Source organism: Balaenoptera borealis, assembly GCF_965194805.1.
Source record: "Balaenoptera borealis genome assembly, chromosome: 12".
NCBI lineage: Eukaryota > Metazoa > Chordata > Mammalia > Artiodactyla > Balaenopteridae > Balaenoptera > Balaenoptera borealis.
In genome coordinates this window covers 39,909,070-39,930,146 of record NC_138869.1, presented here as the reverse complement: position 1 = coordinate 39,930,146, position 21,077 = coordinate 39,909,070, and the positions used below count along the sequence as shown (strand labels likewise).

The 21,077-nt window shown below is 37.3% G+C and overlaps 1 protein-coding gene across 9 annotated transcripts in view; it reads right to left on the bottom strand.

Annotated features, from left to right (window-relative positions):
• The window catches only part of SFMBT1 (Scm like with four mbt domains 1), a 138,745-nt gene that overhangs the window by 58,222 nt on the left and 59,446 nt on the right, over window positions 1–21,077 (bottom strand). For all 9 annotated transcript variants that reach the window (XM_082348159.1, XM_082348162.1, XM_082348157.1 and 6 more), the window contains one exon: window positions 4,993–5,147. In XM_082348159.1, coding sequence (XP_082204285.1) covers window positions 4,993–5,020 — 28 coding nt within the window. In that variant the 5' untranslated portion in view covers window positions 5,021–5,147. The remainder of the gene's footprint in view (window positions 1–4,992; window positions 5,148–21,077) is intronic.

The following is a 21,077-nucleotide window of genomic DNA, read 5'->3' as shown; positions in this document are numbered from 1 at the left end:
CTGGAAACAACCCAAATGTCCATCAATAAGGAACAGGGTGAATAAAATACGGTATATACATCCAGTACTATACATCTGTAAAAAAGAATGAGAATGATTTCCACATACTGATGTGGAATAATCTTCAGTATACACTAAGTGAAACAGCAAAACACAGAGCAGTTTTCATTGTAGCTCTCGTTTTTGTATAAGGTGAGAGAGAGATGAATATATATGTAAATGCTCACACATATCTTTTTACATTTTAAAACATGAAAAATAGAATAAAAAGTAATAAAACTTGTTATATATATGGAGAAGAATAAAAAGGATGAATACTATCAGGTTGAAAGTGGGAATGTTGTTATATAATTTTGACTTTGTAACTATGTATATACTTACACAATTTAGAAACATTTAAATTAAAAATTCTAAAAACTGAAAATGAACTTAAACAAATATGCCTAACTGTTGGTGTCAAAACCGCAAAGAAAACAGGATCCCTTTAAGTCATTAATAAAATACAAAATTTTGACTGCAAACCCAAGTGGAATATATCTAAAGGCAAAACCATAAAGAGATCTTAAACTATACACTATTATCCTACTGATATTTGGAAGGCTGGTATTGTTATTGTGAAAAAATTATATGAATATTATAGGATAAAAACAAATAAGTGATACTAAAGACATTACAAAACAACACATTTCTAAAAGAAAAGAGACACAAATATAAAATCAAAGAAATAAAAACCCTGTAATTTTAAATTAAAATTGTAAATATCAGATGAAGCCATCTGATTTTCTTTTCTCTTCAAAAGACGTGTATTTCCTAGCTATGTCTAGATAAGACCTAGAAGAAATGGCAATCTGCTATCAATGAGCACCCCAGCACCTGGACTGTAGACTGTAAATATCATATCCACTTTAAAAAAAAAGAGCTCCTCCGAGAAATGGCAGATTGCAAGCTTGGGGCAGGAAACGTGCAAGAGGGACCTTGGAATCTTATTATGCCAGAAAGCAAGGACTATAACTATCAAAGATATATGACGTCACATCCAAAGAACACAGGAACCAATCTGAAAGAACTCTCATTGGTCTAGAATGAGGCAATTTGATCATCAAATGAATGATGACAGCAATGGATTCAAATTTATATATAAAATATATATGTAATGTATATACGATATGAGTTAATAATAACACTTAAAAGAAAACAAATCAACTTCCTAAATAGCGGAGTGAGTACCTCAGTGAACCCACTCTTCCAGAAAAGCAGCAAAAATACTGGCTAAACAATGAAAATTGACCATTTCAAAGTTCTGAAATTAACTGAAGGCACAGAACAAACTGAAAAGCATCTATTAAGACAAGTTACAGAACCTCTGTTAGAATAGTGGGATTGTGGCTCTTAAGTTGGAGCTATTCCCATCTTTCATTCCTCCCCAGCTCAAGACAGAAATTTTAGAACTGAAAATACAATAACCAAAAAACAAAACAAAACAAACTCCTCTATAGATAAGCTCTACAGCAGAATGAGGAGGACAGGGAAAAAAACACCAAAATTAAAGAGCAATAAAAAACACCCAATTTCAACACCGGAGAGAAAAAAAAATGAAAAGAGCCTCACAGAGCTGTGCGACAATAGCAACAGATCTAATAAAAGTGTCTTCAGTGTCCCAAAAGAAGAGAAAGAGAACAGGGCAGAAAAAGTCCTAGAAGAAATAATGGCTGAAAATGTTCCAAATTTGTCAAAAGACGTAAGCCTATAGTTTTAAGAAGGTGAGAAAACTCCCAACAAGATAAACCCAAGGAAATCTGTGCACAGATACACAGAGTCAAACTGCTGAAAACTAGAGACAAAAAATCCTGAAAGCAGCAAGAGAAACAATACCTCTTTTAAGGGGAGTGGTGGGAGACAGAATTCCAATGACAGGAAATTTTTCATCAGAAAGGGAGGCCAGAAGGCACCATATTTTTCAGGAGATGAAGAAAAGAACTTTCAACTCAGAATTCTATATTTAGCAAAAACAGCCTTTAATAATGAGTGGCAAAATTAAGATATTCTCAGATGAAGGGAAACTAATGAATTCTATCACCAAGAGACCTACCCTAACAAAATGGCTAAAGGAAATTCTATAAACAGAAATGAAATGACAGAGAAGGAATCTTGGAAAATCAGGAAGGAATAAAGAACACTGAAAAGAGTAAAAATACTGGAAAACATACATTTTCCTTCTCCTCTTGAATTTTCTAAATTATATTTGACAGTTGAAGCAAAACTTTTAACAATATCTGATGTGGTTCTCAAAACATGTAGACGAATATTTAAGACAAGTTTATTATAAATAAGAGTAGGTAAAGAGACATAAAAATAGGTAAAATTTTTACACTTCACTCAAATTAACAAAATGATAAAACCAGCAGAGTGTGATAAGTATATATAATGTAATACCTAGAGCAACCACTAAAAAGCTATACAAAGAGAAACACTCAAGAACAGTGTACAGACAAATCAAAATGAAATTCTAAAAAAAAGTTCAAGTAACCCACAGGAAGGCAGGAAAAGATAGGAACAAAAAAACAGAGAAAACAGGGCTTCGCTGGTGGCACAGTGGTTAAGAATCTGCCTGCCAATGCAGGGGACGTGGGTTCAAGCCCTGGTCCGGGAAGATCCCACATGCCGTGGAGCAACTAAGCCCGTGTGCCACAACTGCTGAGCCTGTGGTCTAGAGCTCGCAAGCCACAACTACTGAACCCTCAAGCCACAATTACTGAAGCCCGTGTGACTAGAGCCTGTGCTCCGCAACAAGAGAAGCCACCACAATGAGAAGCCCGCGCACCGCAACGAAGAGCAGCCCCCGCTCGCAGCAACTAGAGAAAGCCTGTGGGCACCAACGAACACCCAACGCAGCTAAAAATAAATAAATAAATAAATAAATGTATTAAAAAAACAGAGAAAACAAATGGACAAAAATGGCAGACGTGAGCCCTAACATATCAATAATTACATTAAGTGTAAATGGTCTACACCAATTACAAGACTGAAAAAAATATTTTTTAATGACTACATGCTGTTACAAGAAACTTACTCCAAATATAACAATTTACACAGGTTGAAAGTGAAAGGATGAGAGACTTCCCTGGTGGCGCAGAGGTTAAGAATCCGCCTGCCAATGCAGGGGACACAGGTTCGATCCCTGGGCCAGGAAGACCCCACATGCCGTGGAGCAACTAAGCCCATGGGCCACAACTACTGAGCCACACGCCGAAACTACTAAAGCCAGTCTGTGCGCTCTAGGGCCTGCATGTCTCAACTACCGAGCTGCGTGCTGCAACTACTGAAGCCCACGTGACTAGAGCCTGTGCGTCTCAACAAGAGAAGTCACAGCAATGAGAAGCCAACACACCGCAACGAAGAGTAGCCCCTGCTCGCCACAACTAGAGAAAGCCTGCGCACAGCAACAAAGACCCAGTGCAGCCAAAAATAAATAAAATTAAAAAAAAAAAAAAAGAAAGTGAAAGGATGAAAAGGATATACCATGCAAACATTAATACAAAGAAAGTAGGAATAGGTAAATCTGTAGAGACAGAAAGTAGACATGGTTGCCAGAGGGTAGATTAAGCAAGAAATGACTGCTAATGGTTTCTTCTGAGGAGTGATGAAAACGTTCTGGAATTAGGTAGTAGTGTTGGTCACACAACTTTGTGTATATACTAAAAACCACTGAACTGTATGTATACTCTCAAAGTGTAAATTTTATAGTATGTGAATTATATCTTAAAAAAAAGAAAAATATTTCAATAAAGATGTTTTCAGGAAACCTCTATAGTTAAAAAAATTATTAAAAGCAAACAAACGGTATGATTAATAAATGAGCCAAAAATACGAAGACATGGTACTGAAGGGGATACAGGGATGGCAGTAAGCACCTGTTCAACATCACCTGCATCACCTGTTCAACATCATTTGCATTCAGCCAATAGGGGAAAGAAAATTAAGACCAGGATGAGCTATCATTACACATCTATCAGCATGACTTAAATAAAAATAGTGACAATACCAAACGGCTGTGAGGATGTGAAGAAATCAGATCTCACATACTGCTGCTAAGAATGCATAATGGTACAGCCACTCTGGAAAGTAGGTGTGCTCCTCGGCATTTATCCCAGAAAAACGAAATTTTATGTATATGATTGTTTATAGCAGCTTTATTCATAAAAACCAAAAACTAGAAGCAACCAAAATGTACTGCAACAGATGAACGGTTAACCAAACTGCAGTATATCCACGGAATACTACCAAGCAATAAAAGGGAACAGACTACTGATACATTCAAGAATTTGGATGGATCTCAGGGGCACTATTTTCAGTGAAAAAAGCCCATCTCAAAAAGTCACATACTGTGTGGTTCTATTTATGTAACATTCTGGAAATGACAAAATTATAGAGATGAAGAACAGATTAATGGTTACCTGGGGTTAGGGAATATTGGGGAAGAGGAGTAGGTGTAACTATGAAGGGGCAGTACAAAGGAGCTCTGTGTGGTGATGGAATAGTTCTGTATCTTGACTGAGGTGGTGGTTACAGGAATCTACACATGATAAAATGACAGAACTACATACATTTTATACATAGATCAATTTCCTAGCTTTTATATTGTACTATACTTAAATGAGATGTAACTTACAGTAGAAACTGGGTGAATGGTACATGAGAACTGTCAGTATTTTTGCAAGCTCCTATGAATTGATAATTACCTCAAAAGAACCTAACTTTCTTTTTTTTTTTAATGAAGTCTGCTCGTAAAAGTTATTTACTTTTTCAACAAACATGCTGAGTACCCCCCCCGCCAACTCAGTGCCAGGTTCTCTGCCAGGTACAAAGAAAGACAACTCATGTCTTCAAAGAGCTTCCCATTTAGTGGTAGAAAGATAAGCCAGACAACATAACACAGGTAAGTAATGGAATTCTGCACTCTGAAGAATGGATTTTGCTCAGCAAAACCAATACCTGCATCAATCTGCTGCTCCCCGTTCATTTCCACAGCACATGGGTGATCTCCTCCCCACACAGAGGACAGGCCTTATAGTTATGCTACAATCTGAAGATTACTTGCAGTTCTCAAGCATCTGTTCAATGGGCATCCAAGGGTCCAAATGAAAGTGCTGAAAAATCAAAAAGAACACATTAACAGGCTGCAGCCCAGTGTTTATTCAGTCATAAGACATGACAACTCAGGTGGGCTGAAAGGGCAGATAAAACAAAAATACACTGGCAGAATAGATGGAATTAGAGAAAAAAAATTTGACACCTTTTCTAATTTTGAAGACTGTGTGTGTGTGTGTGTGTGTGTGTAGAGAGAAAGAGCTATCAAGATCTTGATATCTAAAAATCACAACAAATAAACATATATATGAATCACTACCCCTTCAACTTAGATTATAATACTGAGCACCACCATCCACAAAAACTCTAATTCCTAATGAAATCCTGGGGGGAAAAGTTAGCTTTCAATGCCCTGTCTTAACCAGTAAATAAGATTCAGGATACGACATATTATTTTATCTAGTTTTCCATTTCATTTACCTAGAATATTATGCAGAACCAAAAAGTATCAACTATATTTGTCTACAATTACACTTATAAAGAGAGCTCAATCCCTCCAAAATAACCTCTGAAACCATTTATTCTTTTTTTAAAAGGCTTTATTGGGATATAATTCACATGCCAAAATTTCCCATTTTAAGTGTACAATTCAATAATTTTCAATAAATTTACAGAGTTGTATAACCATCACTATAATCCAATTTTAGAATATTTCCATCACCCTGGAAAGAAACTTCATTCCCCACTTGCAGTTCTTCTCCATTCCATCCCTAGCCTCAGGCAACCACTAATCTGCTTTTGCCTCTAGAGATTTTGCCTCTTCTGGACATTTCACACAAATGAAATTATACAACATGTGGTCTTTTGCACCTGACTTCTTTCACTCAGCATGTTTTTGAGGCCCATCCATGCTGCAGCATGGATGAATCTATTTATTCTTGCTTTACATACATGTAAAACAATCTAAGATACTGCCTTTATATATGCCTAACAGATTAGAAAGAGTAAATGCAAGGGGGAAAAGGAGCTGCTGCAGGAAGGTGTGATGTGAACTAACCTCAAGGGCAACAATGAAGAAAACTATAAAGGTGGAATAGGAACTCAACAGCCACAGCTGCCTGGGTGATACCTACAAGAGCAAACAACTCTGAACCTCTCAAAAAGATTCTGATTCTGTATTAGATCCCCAGTAATAGATCATCATAAACATCTTTTAAACACTAAGAAAAAATTAGTTTAAATTTTAACATACTCTTTGAAAAGGTACAAGCTACCTCAAGTACAACAGCATGAGCTGGGTGATAGGGATACCCAGATTCTAGCCCCAGCTCTACCCATAACTAACTATGCAATCTTATACAGACTATATTATGTCCATTTTTAAAATCTGTAAAATGAGTGTAACATTTTCAGATTTTAAAACTAAATTTCATATTGAGCATAGAGAAAATCTTAATAATAGTTAAAATTATGGATATCCCATTTGAGGTAACTGCCAGTTATCCAAAATCTTTTCATACAACATAAGCACTGAAACTCACACTTTCACAGATAGGAACAACTGAATAGAATCCTGGTAGTGAGATTTAAAGCCTCTAAATAAGCTTTCTTCTCTCAGTTTACTTTCCTACCCCAAGCCCAAAACATTCAAACTGTACCATTCCATCTGCTAATTCATTCACTCCCCATATTTATTAAACACCAGCTCATTACCATCCACTATTCTAGGGAATAAGGGTAAAGCAATCAAGAGACACTTGGTTCCTGCATTCATGATGCTTATTTTCACCTGGTGTAAGACAATTTAAGCCAACAATTTAAAACAATTATTTAAAGTGCTATGAAGGAAAAGCAGCAGTGGGTGCTAAGATAGAACATAATGGCAGACCTAACCTAAACTAAGAGGTCACTGACAGCATCCCTGGGGCGGGGAAAGGTATTTAAGCTGACACGAAAGGGGAAACAGCAGTTAGGCAAAAAGGGCAGAAAGGAAATAGTCCAGGAATAGGGAGCAGCACATACAAAGGCTCTACGGTGGGGAGGAACTGAGTGCAGGCCACTGTGGCTGGAGCATGGGAACCACCCGGGTAAGTGGCACACCATGAAACTGGACAGGAAGAGTAGGAGTAACGCAGTTGACACATACTGAGGATTCACCATGAGCGGGGTACTGTCCAAAGCACTGAAACATATTAACCCATTTAATACTCTCAACAACTGGACAAGGTGACATCACTATCATGAGGAAACAGGCACAAAACAGGTACTACCTGCCAGTGTCCCACAGCTAGCTAAGTAGGAAAACCAGGTTTCAAACCTAGCAAAACGTCCACATTATATGTCCTCAAACGCTGTATTATAGTGCCTCTCAATGGGAAGCAACCGAGGGTTTTCTTAAGCAGAGAAAGGATCAAATCTGTGTTTTTAAAGATATCACTCTGGAAAAAAAACAAAAATTACTCTGGACCCAATCAGAGAAACCATAAAGGAGTGCCAAAAACCATAAAAGTATAAAATTTCTACATGGCAAAAGACCATAAATAAAATTCAAAGATAAGAGAGTAGGTCTTAAAAGTTCTCATCACACAAAAAAATTTTTTCTAACTGTGTACGGTGACAGATGTTAACTAGATTTACTGCGGTAATCTTCACAATGTATACAGATATCAAATCATTATGCTGTACGCCTGAAACAAATATAATGTTATATGTCAATTTTAGTTCAATAAAAATAAATAAATAAGACAGTTGAGATGGGTGAAAATATTAGCAACATGTAAGATAATGGATTAATTTCCATATACAAGCTCCCATAATTCAACAAGAAAAAAAGAAAAGAAAAATCGGCAAAATATGTAATTAATCCACACTAAAAATGAGAGTTAATACTTACAAAAATATGCTCAATCTCATTAGTGGTGAAATAATAGGACTTTTTAATCAAATACTATTTTTTTCACCTTTCCAATTGGTAAAATTTTTAAAACTAAAAATCTCCAGAGTTGGAAAGGAAGACAGACAAAGGGAGAGAGTATATATTGGTACTATCTTTTTGGAGAGGAATTTAATGATAAATAATTTAACATATAAAGATTTAAAAGACAAACTCTTTGAGCAATAATTCTACTGTTAAGAACCTTTCCCACAACACAATATGTGGAATCTAAAAAAGTGATACAAATGAACTTATTTACAAAACAGATATAGACTCACAGACATAGAAAACAAACTTATGGTTACCAAAGGGTAATGGCAGGGGAGGGATAAATTAGGAGTTTGGGATTAACAGATACACACTACTATATATAAAATTGATAAACAGCAAGGACCTACTGTAGAGCACAGGGAACTATATTCAATATCTTGTAATAATCTATAATGGAAAAGAATCTGAAAAAGAATAGATATATAGGGGCTTCCCTGATGGCGCAGTGGTTGAGAGTCTGCCTGCTAATGCAGGGGACACGGGTTCGAGCCCTGGTCTGGGAAGATCCCACATGCCGTGGAGCAACTAGGCCCGTGAGCCACAACTACTGAGCCTGCGCGTCTGGAGCCTGTGCTCTGCAACAAGAGTGGCCGCAACAAGAGGGGCCGCGATAGTGAGAGGCCCGCACACCGCGATGAAGAGTGGCCCCCACTTGCCGCAACTAGAGAAAGCCCTCACACAGAAACGAAGACCCAACACAGCCATAAATAAATATAAAAAAAAAAAAAAAGAATATATATATATGTATGTATAACTTAATCACCTTGCTTTACACATGAAACTAACACAACATTGTAAATCAACTATACTTCAATAAAAAATAAATAAAAAATAAGCACTCTTGAACAACAACAACAAAAGAACCTTTCACACAACACAAATGTGTGGAAGGCTACATAGCCAATGATGTTTGCTGCTGTATTATCTCTAACAGTGAGAAACCAGAAACAGCCTATATGTCCATCAAATGTGAATGAGATGGCTACAGACATTATGATACACCTACACTAGGAAATACTTTGTAATCATTAGAAGAATTCAAGTAGATCCATAAAAGCATATGGGAATGTCATCTATATTCTCAATGAAAAAAGCAAGTGAAGGACAATTATCATTTATATTAACTTTTCAAAATCCTGTGTCCATTGTTTACTTGGCTATGTGACTTTCAACAATCACCTTATTGGTGCCAATGATATCACTAATAAAATGGATTATAACAGTACTGTACCTACCTCACCGGACTGACAGGATAAGTAGGATAAACAATGGAGTGCATGTAGCATAGAGCTACATAGTAAATGCTGAGTTAATGTTAACTGTTATGCAATATTGACAGATTCAAGTTCCTATGGCACTAACTTAGGGTCATCTCTACATACAGTCTTGAAACTTCATCATGGGTCTGATGTAACAAAATTATCTGTTGGTTTACTAGGCTGTGAAGATGTCATCCACTGCTTACACTCATAAACTCTTGAAATACATCAGCATATTTTGTGCAGTGAGCCACATAGTGCGATAATAATAATTATTATTATTAATAAATCTTCAAAGCCAAAAAGACATGAGTTGGGGGAAATGCAAGTCTTATGTAGCTGAAACTAAGAATGTAACTTTAAAAAAATTAAGTTATAATTAACATACACTATTACATAAGTTTCAGGTGTAGTGATTCAGTATTTTTTTTTTAATTTTTCTTTATTTATTTTTGGCTGCGTTGGGTCTTTGTTGCTGCGCGCGGGCTTCCTCTAGTTGCAGTGAGTGGGGGTTACTCTTCGTTGCGGTGTGCGAGCTTCTCGTGATGGCTTCTCTTGTTGCAGAGCACGGGCTCTAGGCACATGGGCTTCAGTAGTTGTGGCTCACAGGCTCTAGAGCGCAAGCTCAGTAGTTATGGTGCACGGGCTTAGTTGCTCCATCGCATGTGGGATCTTCCTGGACCAGGTCTCGAACCTGTCTCTCTTGCATTGGCAGGTGGATTCTTAACCACTGAGCCACCAGGGAAGCCCCCAGTATTTTTATATCACTGCAAGAAGACCATTTACCATCTGTCAACATACAAAGTTGTTAAAAAGGGCTGTGACATTTTTTCGATCTTACAGCATCACTTAGATTTTAACAAATAAACAATTAGTTCATTGTCTTAATAGGATCATGAGACATAAACTGATGAAGCCTTTTGCTCTAGAACATCTGTCAGATCTTTCTCGTTATTGCTAGTCTGCTCTCTTTTTATGCAGCGAGGAAAAAAACAGTAAAATATCGAGAAACTTAAAATATAAAAATTTAATTCACTTTTCATTTATTTCCTATTCATGTTAAACTGTTTTACTGTCTTTATTTATCATTGATTTTGGTATTATAATTCCTCTTGTGGTGACCACAATACATCAGAATTATTTATTTAAATAAGTTCTCATGAACTAACTAATCTGGACCTTGTTCATCTTATTTAGAATTCTTTCAGTGAACTAAACAGCAGCCTAGATATTTACAGGAGGTTCTAATAAAAGAGACTAAAGCCAGTATTTTAAAATAGGAAACACTTCTAAGAAACCTAAATAACAATTTAAAAAAGCAAAGCTAATTGTACAAAACCAGCTTTGATGTCAAACACACACACACACACACACACACACACACACACACAGGCACACAAAGAAAACAGAAACAAAACCCAGGTAGAATAAAACTGAACTGAATTCGCTATTCCATTTTTAGTGATATATCAATATAAAATAAAACCACCATGGAATACTTATCTTTTAATAGATTTTTAAAAAGATGTAAAAGTCATCTGAACAATAAACAGCTACATGATGCTTCCTCTCTCATCCTATTTCAGTTTACCCATGCAGTCCACACTCTAAGCTTATACTACTCGGCTCCACGTTAATGCTCTTGATTTTCAAGGCTAAGATTAAACACTGAGTAAGGGTATTTATTATGTAGAAAAGTTACAATAATGCAAGAGAGATTTCTGTAGCATGAGTCCTCAGCCAAATGATTTAACACGTTAGACATAATTTTTAAAGCACTTAGGAAGAAGGACAGAAACTCAGTGTGACTATAACGATATGACCTAGTATGTATGGTGGTTGCAAGAAAATGCTTTAATTCAGTAAATATTTACCAGACAGTTAAAAGGAAAATTCCCACTAACTAACATGCTTGAATTTGCACTCCTCTCCCTCAACTGAACAAATGGAAGGTCAGTAGTAATTTCAAGTATGTTGTAAATATGGTAAGTGCAAACAATTCAGCAAATCAGATGCTCCATTTTGGGCAGATTTGCAAAGTTAACCCTGCCCTTGACGGTAAATGCTAGTGGTAGAGTCACTGTATTTTTTGTTCCCCAACAGGTGTTGATTTCAGTTGGCCTTTCACTCTCCATAAGGGTTAATCATCACTCCCTGACCTTGTGCACATCTTATTTGACAGGCTATCTAAATTAAATCTTATGCTTCCATCTGTCAAATGTCAATGTAACTTGATTATCATGGGTAGAAATTTTCTATTGTTTCATTAAGTTGTTTGTTGTTGTTGTTTTTAACCCACTGCTACATGTTTAACTAGGGAGATAAAAAATAAGTCTGTTAAGTTGACAAATCTTAGCCACTCAAATCATCTAAGTTAAATCTGACCCTAACTTAGCTTTTTCATGATTATGTAAATGCAACACAGGGCACATCTATCTCAGTTGAACAAATCAGTACTTATTAATTTACAAAGCCAGTAAAAGCTTTAAACAAAACCCACAACTCAAGAATACCCTAATTTTTTTTAAAGGTGCTCAACATCACATCATCAGGGAAATGGAAATCAAAACCACAGTGAGATACCATCTCACACCTGTCAGAATGGCTATTATCAGAAAGACAAGAAATAACAAGTGTTGGCAAGGATGTGGAGGAAATCCCTGTGCACCACTGGTGGGAATATAAATTGGTGTAGGCACTGTGTGAAAACACTATGTAGATTCTTCAAAAAATTAAAAATAGAACTACCATATGATCCAGCAGTTCCACTTCTGGGTATGTGAAATGAAAGGAAATGAAAACACTAACTCAAAAAGATACCTACACCCCCATGTTCATTGCAGCATTATTTACCATAGCCAAGACATGGAAGCAACCTAACTGTCCATGGATGGATGGATAAAGAAGATGTTGTGTACATATATATACATACACAATCGAATCATTTTGCAATATATATATATATATCAAATCACAGTGTTGTACACCTTGGGCTAATACAATGTTATATGTCAATTATATCTCAATCTTTTAAAAAGCCAAATTACAAGGCAATATTTTAAAAGGGTTATTTTGGACTAACAATGAGAAATTTTTAAGTAAAATATGGTACAAACATACAATGTATTACTACATGGCCAATAAAACTATGCTAGAGAAATGTTTTCCTTCCCAATCAAAATCCCAATAGGGTATTTTATTCACCTTGATGAGCTAATTTTTAAATGCATCTAAAAGAGAAAATGTACAATCTAGCTACATTTTTGTAAAAGATGATATATGATGAAGCTAGTTCCTTCTATCAAAATATTAAAACAGTGTAGTATTAGTGCAAGAAAAGACAAATACATCCATAAAATAGAATGAGATTGAGAAATAGATGCATTTATATGAGAGTACAGTTTGTGATACAATGGCATCCCATATCAATTGTGAAAGGATGAACAAACTAATAATAAAGAATTGGCTATCCATTTTGGGAGGAAAAAAATTAGATCCTTACTTCGTGCTGCAACATAAATAAATCCCAGGTGAATTAAAAGAGCAAAACATGAAAATTAAGACTCCAAACAAATTAAAAGAAAAACACAAGAGAATATGGTTATAACCTTGGTATAGTATAGACTTCCTTAAGCAAGGAAGCTATAAAATGGATACATTTGACTACATAAACATTTAAAACTTCTGATTAGCAAAAGACACCATAAACAACTTTCAAAGCCAAGTTATAGACTAGAAAAAAATATTGCCAGCATATATCAATATAATAGACAAAGAATTAATAGCCATAATTACAGAAAGCACCTATAAATCAATAAAAAAAGACCAAACCTTATAGGGGCAAAACAGATATAAACAGGAATTTTATAGAAGAAATGCAAATGACTTATAAGCATATGAAAATATGTTTAACATCAACAGCTAAAACAAGTTATTTTTCACTCACAGATTGGCAAAAATAAAAGATTAATAACACCCAATATGGGTAAAGATATGGAGATATGAATGCTGCTATCACCGGTTGAAGAGCACAAATGGATGCAACCCTTTTAGAGAGAAATTTTATTCCATCAAAAATTTTAACTTGGGGCTTCCCTGGTGGCGCAGTGGTTGAGAATCTGCCTGCTAATGCAGGGGACACGGGTTCGAGCCCTGGTCTGGGAAGATCCCACATGCCACGGAGCAGCTGGGCCCGTGAGCCACAACTACTGAGCCTGCGCGTCTGGAGCCTGTGCCCCGCAACGGGAGGGGCCGCGATAGTGAAAGGCCCGCGCACCGCGATGAAGAGCGGTCCCCGCACCGCGATGAAGAGTGGCCCCCACTTGCCGCAACTAGAGAAAGCCCTCGCACGAACCGAAGACCCAGCACAGCCAAAAATAAATAAATAAATAAAAATAAAAGTAGCTATAAAATTAAAAAAAGAAAAAAAAAATTTTAACTTGTATTCTCTACAACTGAGCAATTCAATTTCCAATATCTATTTCAGAAAACTATCCAAAAAATAAATAAGCAGCATAACGATTTCAAAGAAAGAGATTAAATTGTTCTCACTTCCAGGGCATACACAGAGAAAACACTCCCACATGTACAAAGTGCAAAAGCCTAAATGTATGCTTGAGCAATGTCTGTGGCTAGGGAAAAACTGGAAACCTCAGCATCAATCAGTAAATTAGGGCACATCCGTTAAGATGAGAGTTAAAAAGAACGAGATAGTTTAATGGGTACAGAGTTTATGCTGGGAGTGATGAAAAGGTTTTGGGTATAGACAGTAGTTTGTGTGTGTGTGCATGCTTATAAAACATACTCGAACATACACAAAACTACATATTTCTATAGTACATATCTTTCTTTATATATCTACAGATACCTTTAAAATGATCTGGAAGAATGCATCCAAATCACTACCAGTGGTTACTTCTAGGAGAGTGAGATTCAGGAACAGGGTAAAAGGGAATTTGTGCTTTATCTGCATTGAATAAACATTTTATGACAAGAATGTATTCATATGTGTACTTCTGTGATTTAAATTTTTATTTTAAGAAAAAAATGCATTTACTGACATGGAAAGTTATTTATTCATTCTTTCAACAAATATTTACCAGAAATCTACTCTGTGTTAATAAGTCCTATCAAAATATTAGGGATGTTATCAGTGAAGAATACTGGCCAAAATCTCTGCCCTCATGAAGCTTATGTTTTAGTGGGAAGGAGAAAAAGTACTTTTCGAAATATGGTAAGTGATAGAGCTGGGCAGGGGAGACACATAGGCTGAAAGTTAAATGCGGAGGTTGGGCGGGTGATGGGGATGAGGGGGTGGGGAGCATCACTGAAAAGGTAACATTTGGACAAAGACTTGAAGGACAAACAGAAGGAAAAAGCCTGCCTGGCACAGGGAAAACCCAGAACAAAGGCCCTAGAATGAGGACATGTGAGGTGTGTTCTAAGACTAGCAAGGAAGCCAGGGTAGTAGAGGCCACATAAATAAGCAAGCGAGAGGAGAGGCAAGACAGCCGTCAACCTCACACTGTTTGCCACACTCCCAGTCTCCTTTGTGACTGTCTCCCACCTACAGTCCTTAGGGAACTATGATATTTACCAGGACCCTACTCCTCTGGGGGTGATAAAACATAAAGGCAAGGCTGGTGGGAATGTAAAATGGTGCAATCCCTTTAGAAAACAGTCTGGCAGTTCCTGAAAATGTTAAACATAGATTTACCATGTGACCTAGCAATTTCACTTCTTGGTATATACCCAAGAAGACTGAAAACATATGTCTACACCAAAACTTGTACATGAATGTACACAGCAGCATTATTTGTAATGTCAAAAGGTAGAAACAACCCAAATGTCCACCCACCCATTAATGGATAAATAAAATGTGGGGGACTTCCCTGGTGGTGCAGTGGTTAAGAATCCACTTGCCAATGCAGGGGACACGAGTTCGATTCCTGGTCCAGGAAGATCCCACATGCCATGGAGCAACTGAACCCACATGCCACAACTACTTAAGCTCGCGCGCCTAGAGCCCATGCTCCGCAAAAAGAGAAGCCACTGTGATGAGAAGCCCGCACACCACAACCAAGAGTAGCCCCCGCTCACCCCAACTGGGGAAAGCCCATGCGCAGCAACAAAGACCCAACACAGCCAAAAATTAAAAAAATAATAAATAAATAAAATGTGGGATATCTAACACAATGGAATATTATTTGGCCATAAAAAGGGACAAAGTACTGATACATGCTACAACATAGATAACCTTGAAAATACTGTGCCAAGTGAAAGAGGTCAAACACAAAAGGCCACATATTGTATGCTTCCATTTATATGAAATGTACTGAATAAGCAAATCCATAGAGACAGAAGGCAGATTAGTGTGGTTGCCCAGGCTGGGGGAGATGGTAATGGGGAGTGACTAACATGTACAGGGTTTCTTGCGGGGGTGCTGAAACATTCTAAAATTAGGTTGTTGTGATAGCTGTACCACTCTGAATAAAAACCACTGAACTGTATACTTTAAATAAGTGAACTTTATGGTATGTAAAAATATCTTGATAAAGCTGTAAAAAAAAATGTAAAAAAAAAAAGCTGTAAAAAAATATTAAGGACACAACTGTGCTTTTAAAATAATATTATTCCCATTTTCAAATACAGAAGCCAATGACAAAAAGAGACAAGGAGTCTGGGTCACCATTAGGATATGCAACAGAACACGGAAAGATAATTTAGCTGTCACTGTTGTGTATTAGTTAAGTTAATGCTTTAAAAGATAAATTCCAAATTTCTGTTGTTTAATCCAAGAGATATTTATTTCTCACACACATAGAGTCCAAACAGATATTCCTAAGGAGTGGGGCAACTCCCCTCCACGTGGTAATTCATGGAGCCAAGTGCCTTCTACCTCACACCTCCTCCATCTTCAACAAAGGGTTCTCAAATCTTCGAGTATAGGGGTATCACTCACGGGAGGTTCTCCTGGGCCAGGCCTGCAAGCGGCACCTCCCTTCTACCCACATTCTGCTAGTTAAAACTTAGTCACGTGACCCATCTGCTCTAAGGGAAGCCGGGAACTCTAATGAAGTACTTCCCGACATTAGTAAATATATGAGTGTTTAGAATTAGCACTGCCATATTCTAGAATTCATATCAACAGCGAATATCAGTTATTTTATTTAAAGAAGCCTCTACGGATCAACAGTAGTGATACAACAAACTGCCATGGAATTGCTTTCTCAATTAATCAATAAATATTTACTGAGTACATACTATCTGCCACATATTGTTTTAGGTAAACAAATAGAGGGGGGGAAACCTTGCCCTCACGGATCTCACAATCCAGCGCGCGGAGACAGAAAAACAAAGTATATATAGCATATTGAACAAAAATAAATGTCAGGAGGAAAATGAAGCAAGGAAGGAGGACGGAAGTACTACTTTCAAAAAGGTGATTAAGGTCTTAGTGATGAAGTGACATGAGCCCACACCTGAGGGAAGAACATTCCAGGCAGGAAAAGGAGAAGTGCAAAGACCCTCAAGTGAGAGCTTGTGCAGGATATCTGAGGTCACTGCTGTTGCAGCAGAATGATCAAGGCTGGGATCTAGGAGGTGAGTTTAGAAAGGTACCAGGGAGCCAGATTACATGTACACTTGTAGGCTGCTGTGAAGATTTTAGTTTTGGGGAAGCCACTGGAAGATTTGGAGCAGAAGAGAGACACAGTTTGACCTATTTTTTAAAAAGGTTATTCTGCAGCTATGTTGAGAAAAGACTGTAAATGGGAAAGAGTAGAAGCAGGAAGACCAATTTAAAAGACGGTGGAATAATCCAGGTGAGAGGTGTTGGTGGCTAACTCCAGGTTAGAAGCAGTAAAAACACTGAGAATAATAGTAAATGAGAGACTGGATATGGGGTGTGAGAAAAAGAGCATTGCCTGGGCTGACTCTTTAAGTTTTTTGTCTATGCAATAGAAAGGATGAAGTTGCCACTTGGGGAAAAGCAAAGTCTAAAGGAGGAGTGGTTTGAGGAAGACAAATTGAGGGCTTCAATGCTAAATAGGGCAATATGATTGCCTTCTTCATTATTAAGGGTTTGCTCTTTGAGTGTTCAGGGAAATTCTTTTTCAGTCAACAGAATTATTATTATGTAAAGTATTTCCAATTTATAAGCTATTTTCTTTATCTGCTATACTTCATCTGAGCAAAATAACAACTCTTTACAACAGCTAGATGGGTTCAATCCTTATCTTACACCTTGGGAACCTTCTTGTCATCTTCAATCCCTCTCTTACACTTCACCTTTTTTTCTAGGTTTACTAATCATCCATGAAGGCACTTCCTCATACCAGTTTAGTAATTTATGCTGTCTTATTGTCTTATTTTAAAACCCAAAATTCAATACCCACAAATTTTCCATTAAAAGCACTTAAATGTCCATTTTTCTAAGCCTTCTTTAATACACATCTATCAAAAATTTCAGACATAAATAATTTTTGAAAACTGAATCATACTATAATGAGGTTGGAAATTTTATGCCAACCAATTTATAAATCCCTGGTTCACAGTTGTAAGTATGGCCATTCTGCAGTCCTGTTTCCTCAGCAATTGCTAATTAGTACCAGGGTACTAAGCACCTACACTATGCCAGATACCAAGACTACTAAATCAAGGTTTTGAAATTATCTTTCACTGTACCAAAATATGACACAAGCATTTAAAAAGCATTTCTTTATCCTCACATTATCTTGTAAGCTGCAGAAATAGCAGATCTTCTAGAGCTCAAATATTATCACATTTCTCATTGATTACAGGCTTTATTTACAGGAGCCAGTAGCACGAGCACATGTTAAAAGAGTCAATATGTCTTTAATCTGATTAAATAAAGAGGAATGTGATTCACCAACACAAACGCTGTCAAAATGTACCACTTTTAATAATTTTATAAAAGGATTACAGGAAGAGACCATGTCTGGTTACAAAAAGCCAGGAAACTATTCAGTAATTTCATGGTTGCTGTTTCTCAGCCTTCTCATGTCAAATGACAGATGAGAAACTTCATTCCAACGCAACAAATGCTTGTTAGCCAATTATCTTAAAAAAAAAAAAAAGGAAGAAGTAATATTTGAGTATCTACTATGTATGTGCCTGGCACTTTTTTTGTGTGTTATACGGTAAATAAAACACTGCCCAACAGTACATAGTAAGCATAATATAAGTGTTAACTATTTTAAAATTATATCTTATTTAATCCTAACCAACCATTTACTTATCACATACATGATAACCCCATTTTACAGATGAGGAGACTGAGGTTCAGAGAAATTAAATAACCTGTCGGTTTATAAAGCTAGGAAACACCAGAGGCAGCATTTGAACCCTAGCCTGATTCCTGAGCCTAAACTCCTCTAGTTTTCCTGTAGCTCAGGATAACTGTGAAGTGTCTATCTCCTGTACCACAAAGTGATGGGCCTAAATGATTTACACTCTAGTTCTTCTGTTTATTCATTTATTTAACTTCAAGGTTCTACACTGTTCTACTACAAGGGTAAGTAACCAGGAGTCTGAATGGTACCTAGATAGGTGTTGCCATCAACGAATTTCTCCCAAAATGTTATTCTACTAGATCCTTAACTAGGTTAATTCATATGAAAGAATAAAAGCCTAAAAACTCTGAATTAATGAACACTTGAAAAAAGAAATATAATTTTCTTATTCTTCAAGTGAATGATAAACTAATCTCCAAAGAAGAGGATTTATGAGACTTTTGCTTAAAGTGTTAAGATTAAAGTTTTTTCTCAAATAGGTTTAAATTCCCACTTTACTCCTTTATACACCTAGAAACTACTTTTTTCATAGCACTGTACAAAGTTAAGCCCAGTCCAGTTCAACTCTCTCCAATTCTGTAATGGTCACTACTAGCACAGCCTAATATGTCTTTCCCTCCATCTCTTCCTCCTTGCCACCAAACTCCACATTTGATCATGATGGCAAAGTCCCCTGTTCCACATAATGGATCATGCTCAGGCAGTCTCATTCCTCTCTGTCATATAATTGTGTTCTGAGTCTTCCTTATGGCTATGTGACCCAGTCCTGGCTCAAAAATAAGAGAAAACTTACTGGGGAGCTTCTGGGAAATATACTTTCACTCCTAATAAGAAAGGCAAGATAGTTTCAAAATGTGTAGAATCTTTAATATCACCCAGTGTTCACCTTGCAGTGGTAACTGGCACAGCTAGGGTTAGCAAACACATCCCATTACAATGTATACAGACTATGTATTCTACTTCTTTTAGGGCCCCTCCAATGCTAGATATGAACATACACTAGAAAGTAAACTCCACAAAAACATGCATTGTTTCATTCAACTAATATTTACTAAATGCCTAGTACATATCAGGCTTGTGCTGGACACCAGGGTAGAGTCATGAACAAATGAGACATTAAAATCCTGGCTCCTAAGACACAGTTGGTACTCAAATAATACTTGTTGAATTAACGAACTGCAAATTCAAATGATTAATTACTGAACTAAAACTTTGGTAGAATAAATTGGTTTGGGTTTTTTTTTCTTTTTAGAATTATTTTTAAGCTGTAAAATAGTAAAAGTTTAACTGAAACTAATATTCAGATAATTTTATATATTGTACCTTTAGACCAAGCAGTTTTTGTTATACAACTAAAATATATATACATATATTTTAGATACCAGAGAATATTCAGTGTAATAAGTATTGGTAAGCACTTATATTTATTATAAGCAAACTGGAGAATTTCCAATTTCTCAAAAATAGTATGTGTGCGTAAACTGAAAGAGAAAGTGTTCCTTCAGTATTAATTTTGCTATAACTCTAAGGAATATGTTTAAAGAGTACACTAAATACAGAGAAGCAGTCAATGAAGATTTAAATCAAAATTCAAAATCTGATTTCTGGCCCCCCCAAAAACAAAAAACAAGCAGAAACTACTGTGAGAGGAGGAGCTTCAAGATGGTGGAAGGAGTAAGAGGCGGAGATCACATTCCTCCCCACAAATACATCAGAAATACATCTACACGTGGAACAACTCCTACAGAACACCTACTGAACGCTGGCAGAAGACCTCAGACCTCCCAAAAGGCAAGACACTCCCCACGTACCTGGGTAGGGCAAAAGTAAAAAGAAAAAACAGAGACAAAAGGATAGGGACGGGACCTGCACCAGTGGGAGGGAGCTGTGAAGAAGGAAAGGTTTCCACACGCTAGGAAGCCCCTTCGCGGGCGGACACTCCTGGTGACAGAGGGGGTAAGTTTCGGAGCCGCGGAGGAGAGCGCAGCAACGGGGTGCGGGGGGCAAAGCGGAGAGATTCCCGCACACAGGATCGGTGCCGACCAGCACTCACCAGCCCAAGAGGCTTGTCTGCTCACTTACCGGGACGGATCGGGGTTGGGAGGTGAGGCTCGGGCTTCGGTCAGATCCCAGGGAGAGGACTGGGGTTGGCGGCGTGAACACAGCCTGAAGGGGTTAGTGCACCACAGCTAGCTGGGAGGGAGTCCGGGAAAAACTCTGGAGCTGCCGAAGAGACAAGAGACTTCTTCTTGCCTCTTTGTTTCGTGGAGCGCGAGGAGAGGGGATTAAGAGCGTCACTGAAAGAAGCTCCAGAGACGGGCGCGAGCCACGGCTATGAGCGCGGACCCCACAGATGGGCATGGGACGCTAAGGCTGCTACTGCAGCCACCAAGAAGCCTGTGTGCAAGCACAGGTCACTATCCACACCTC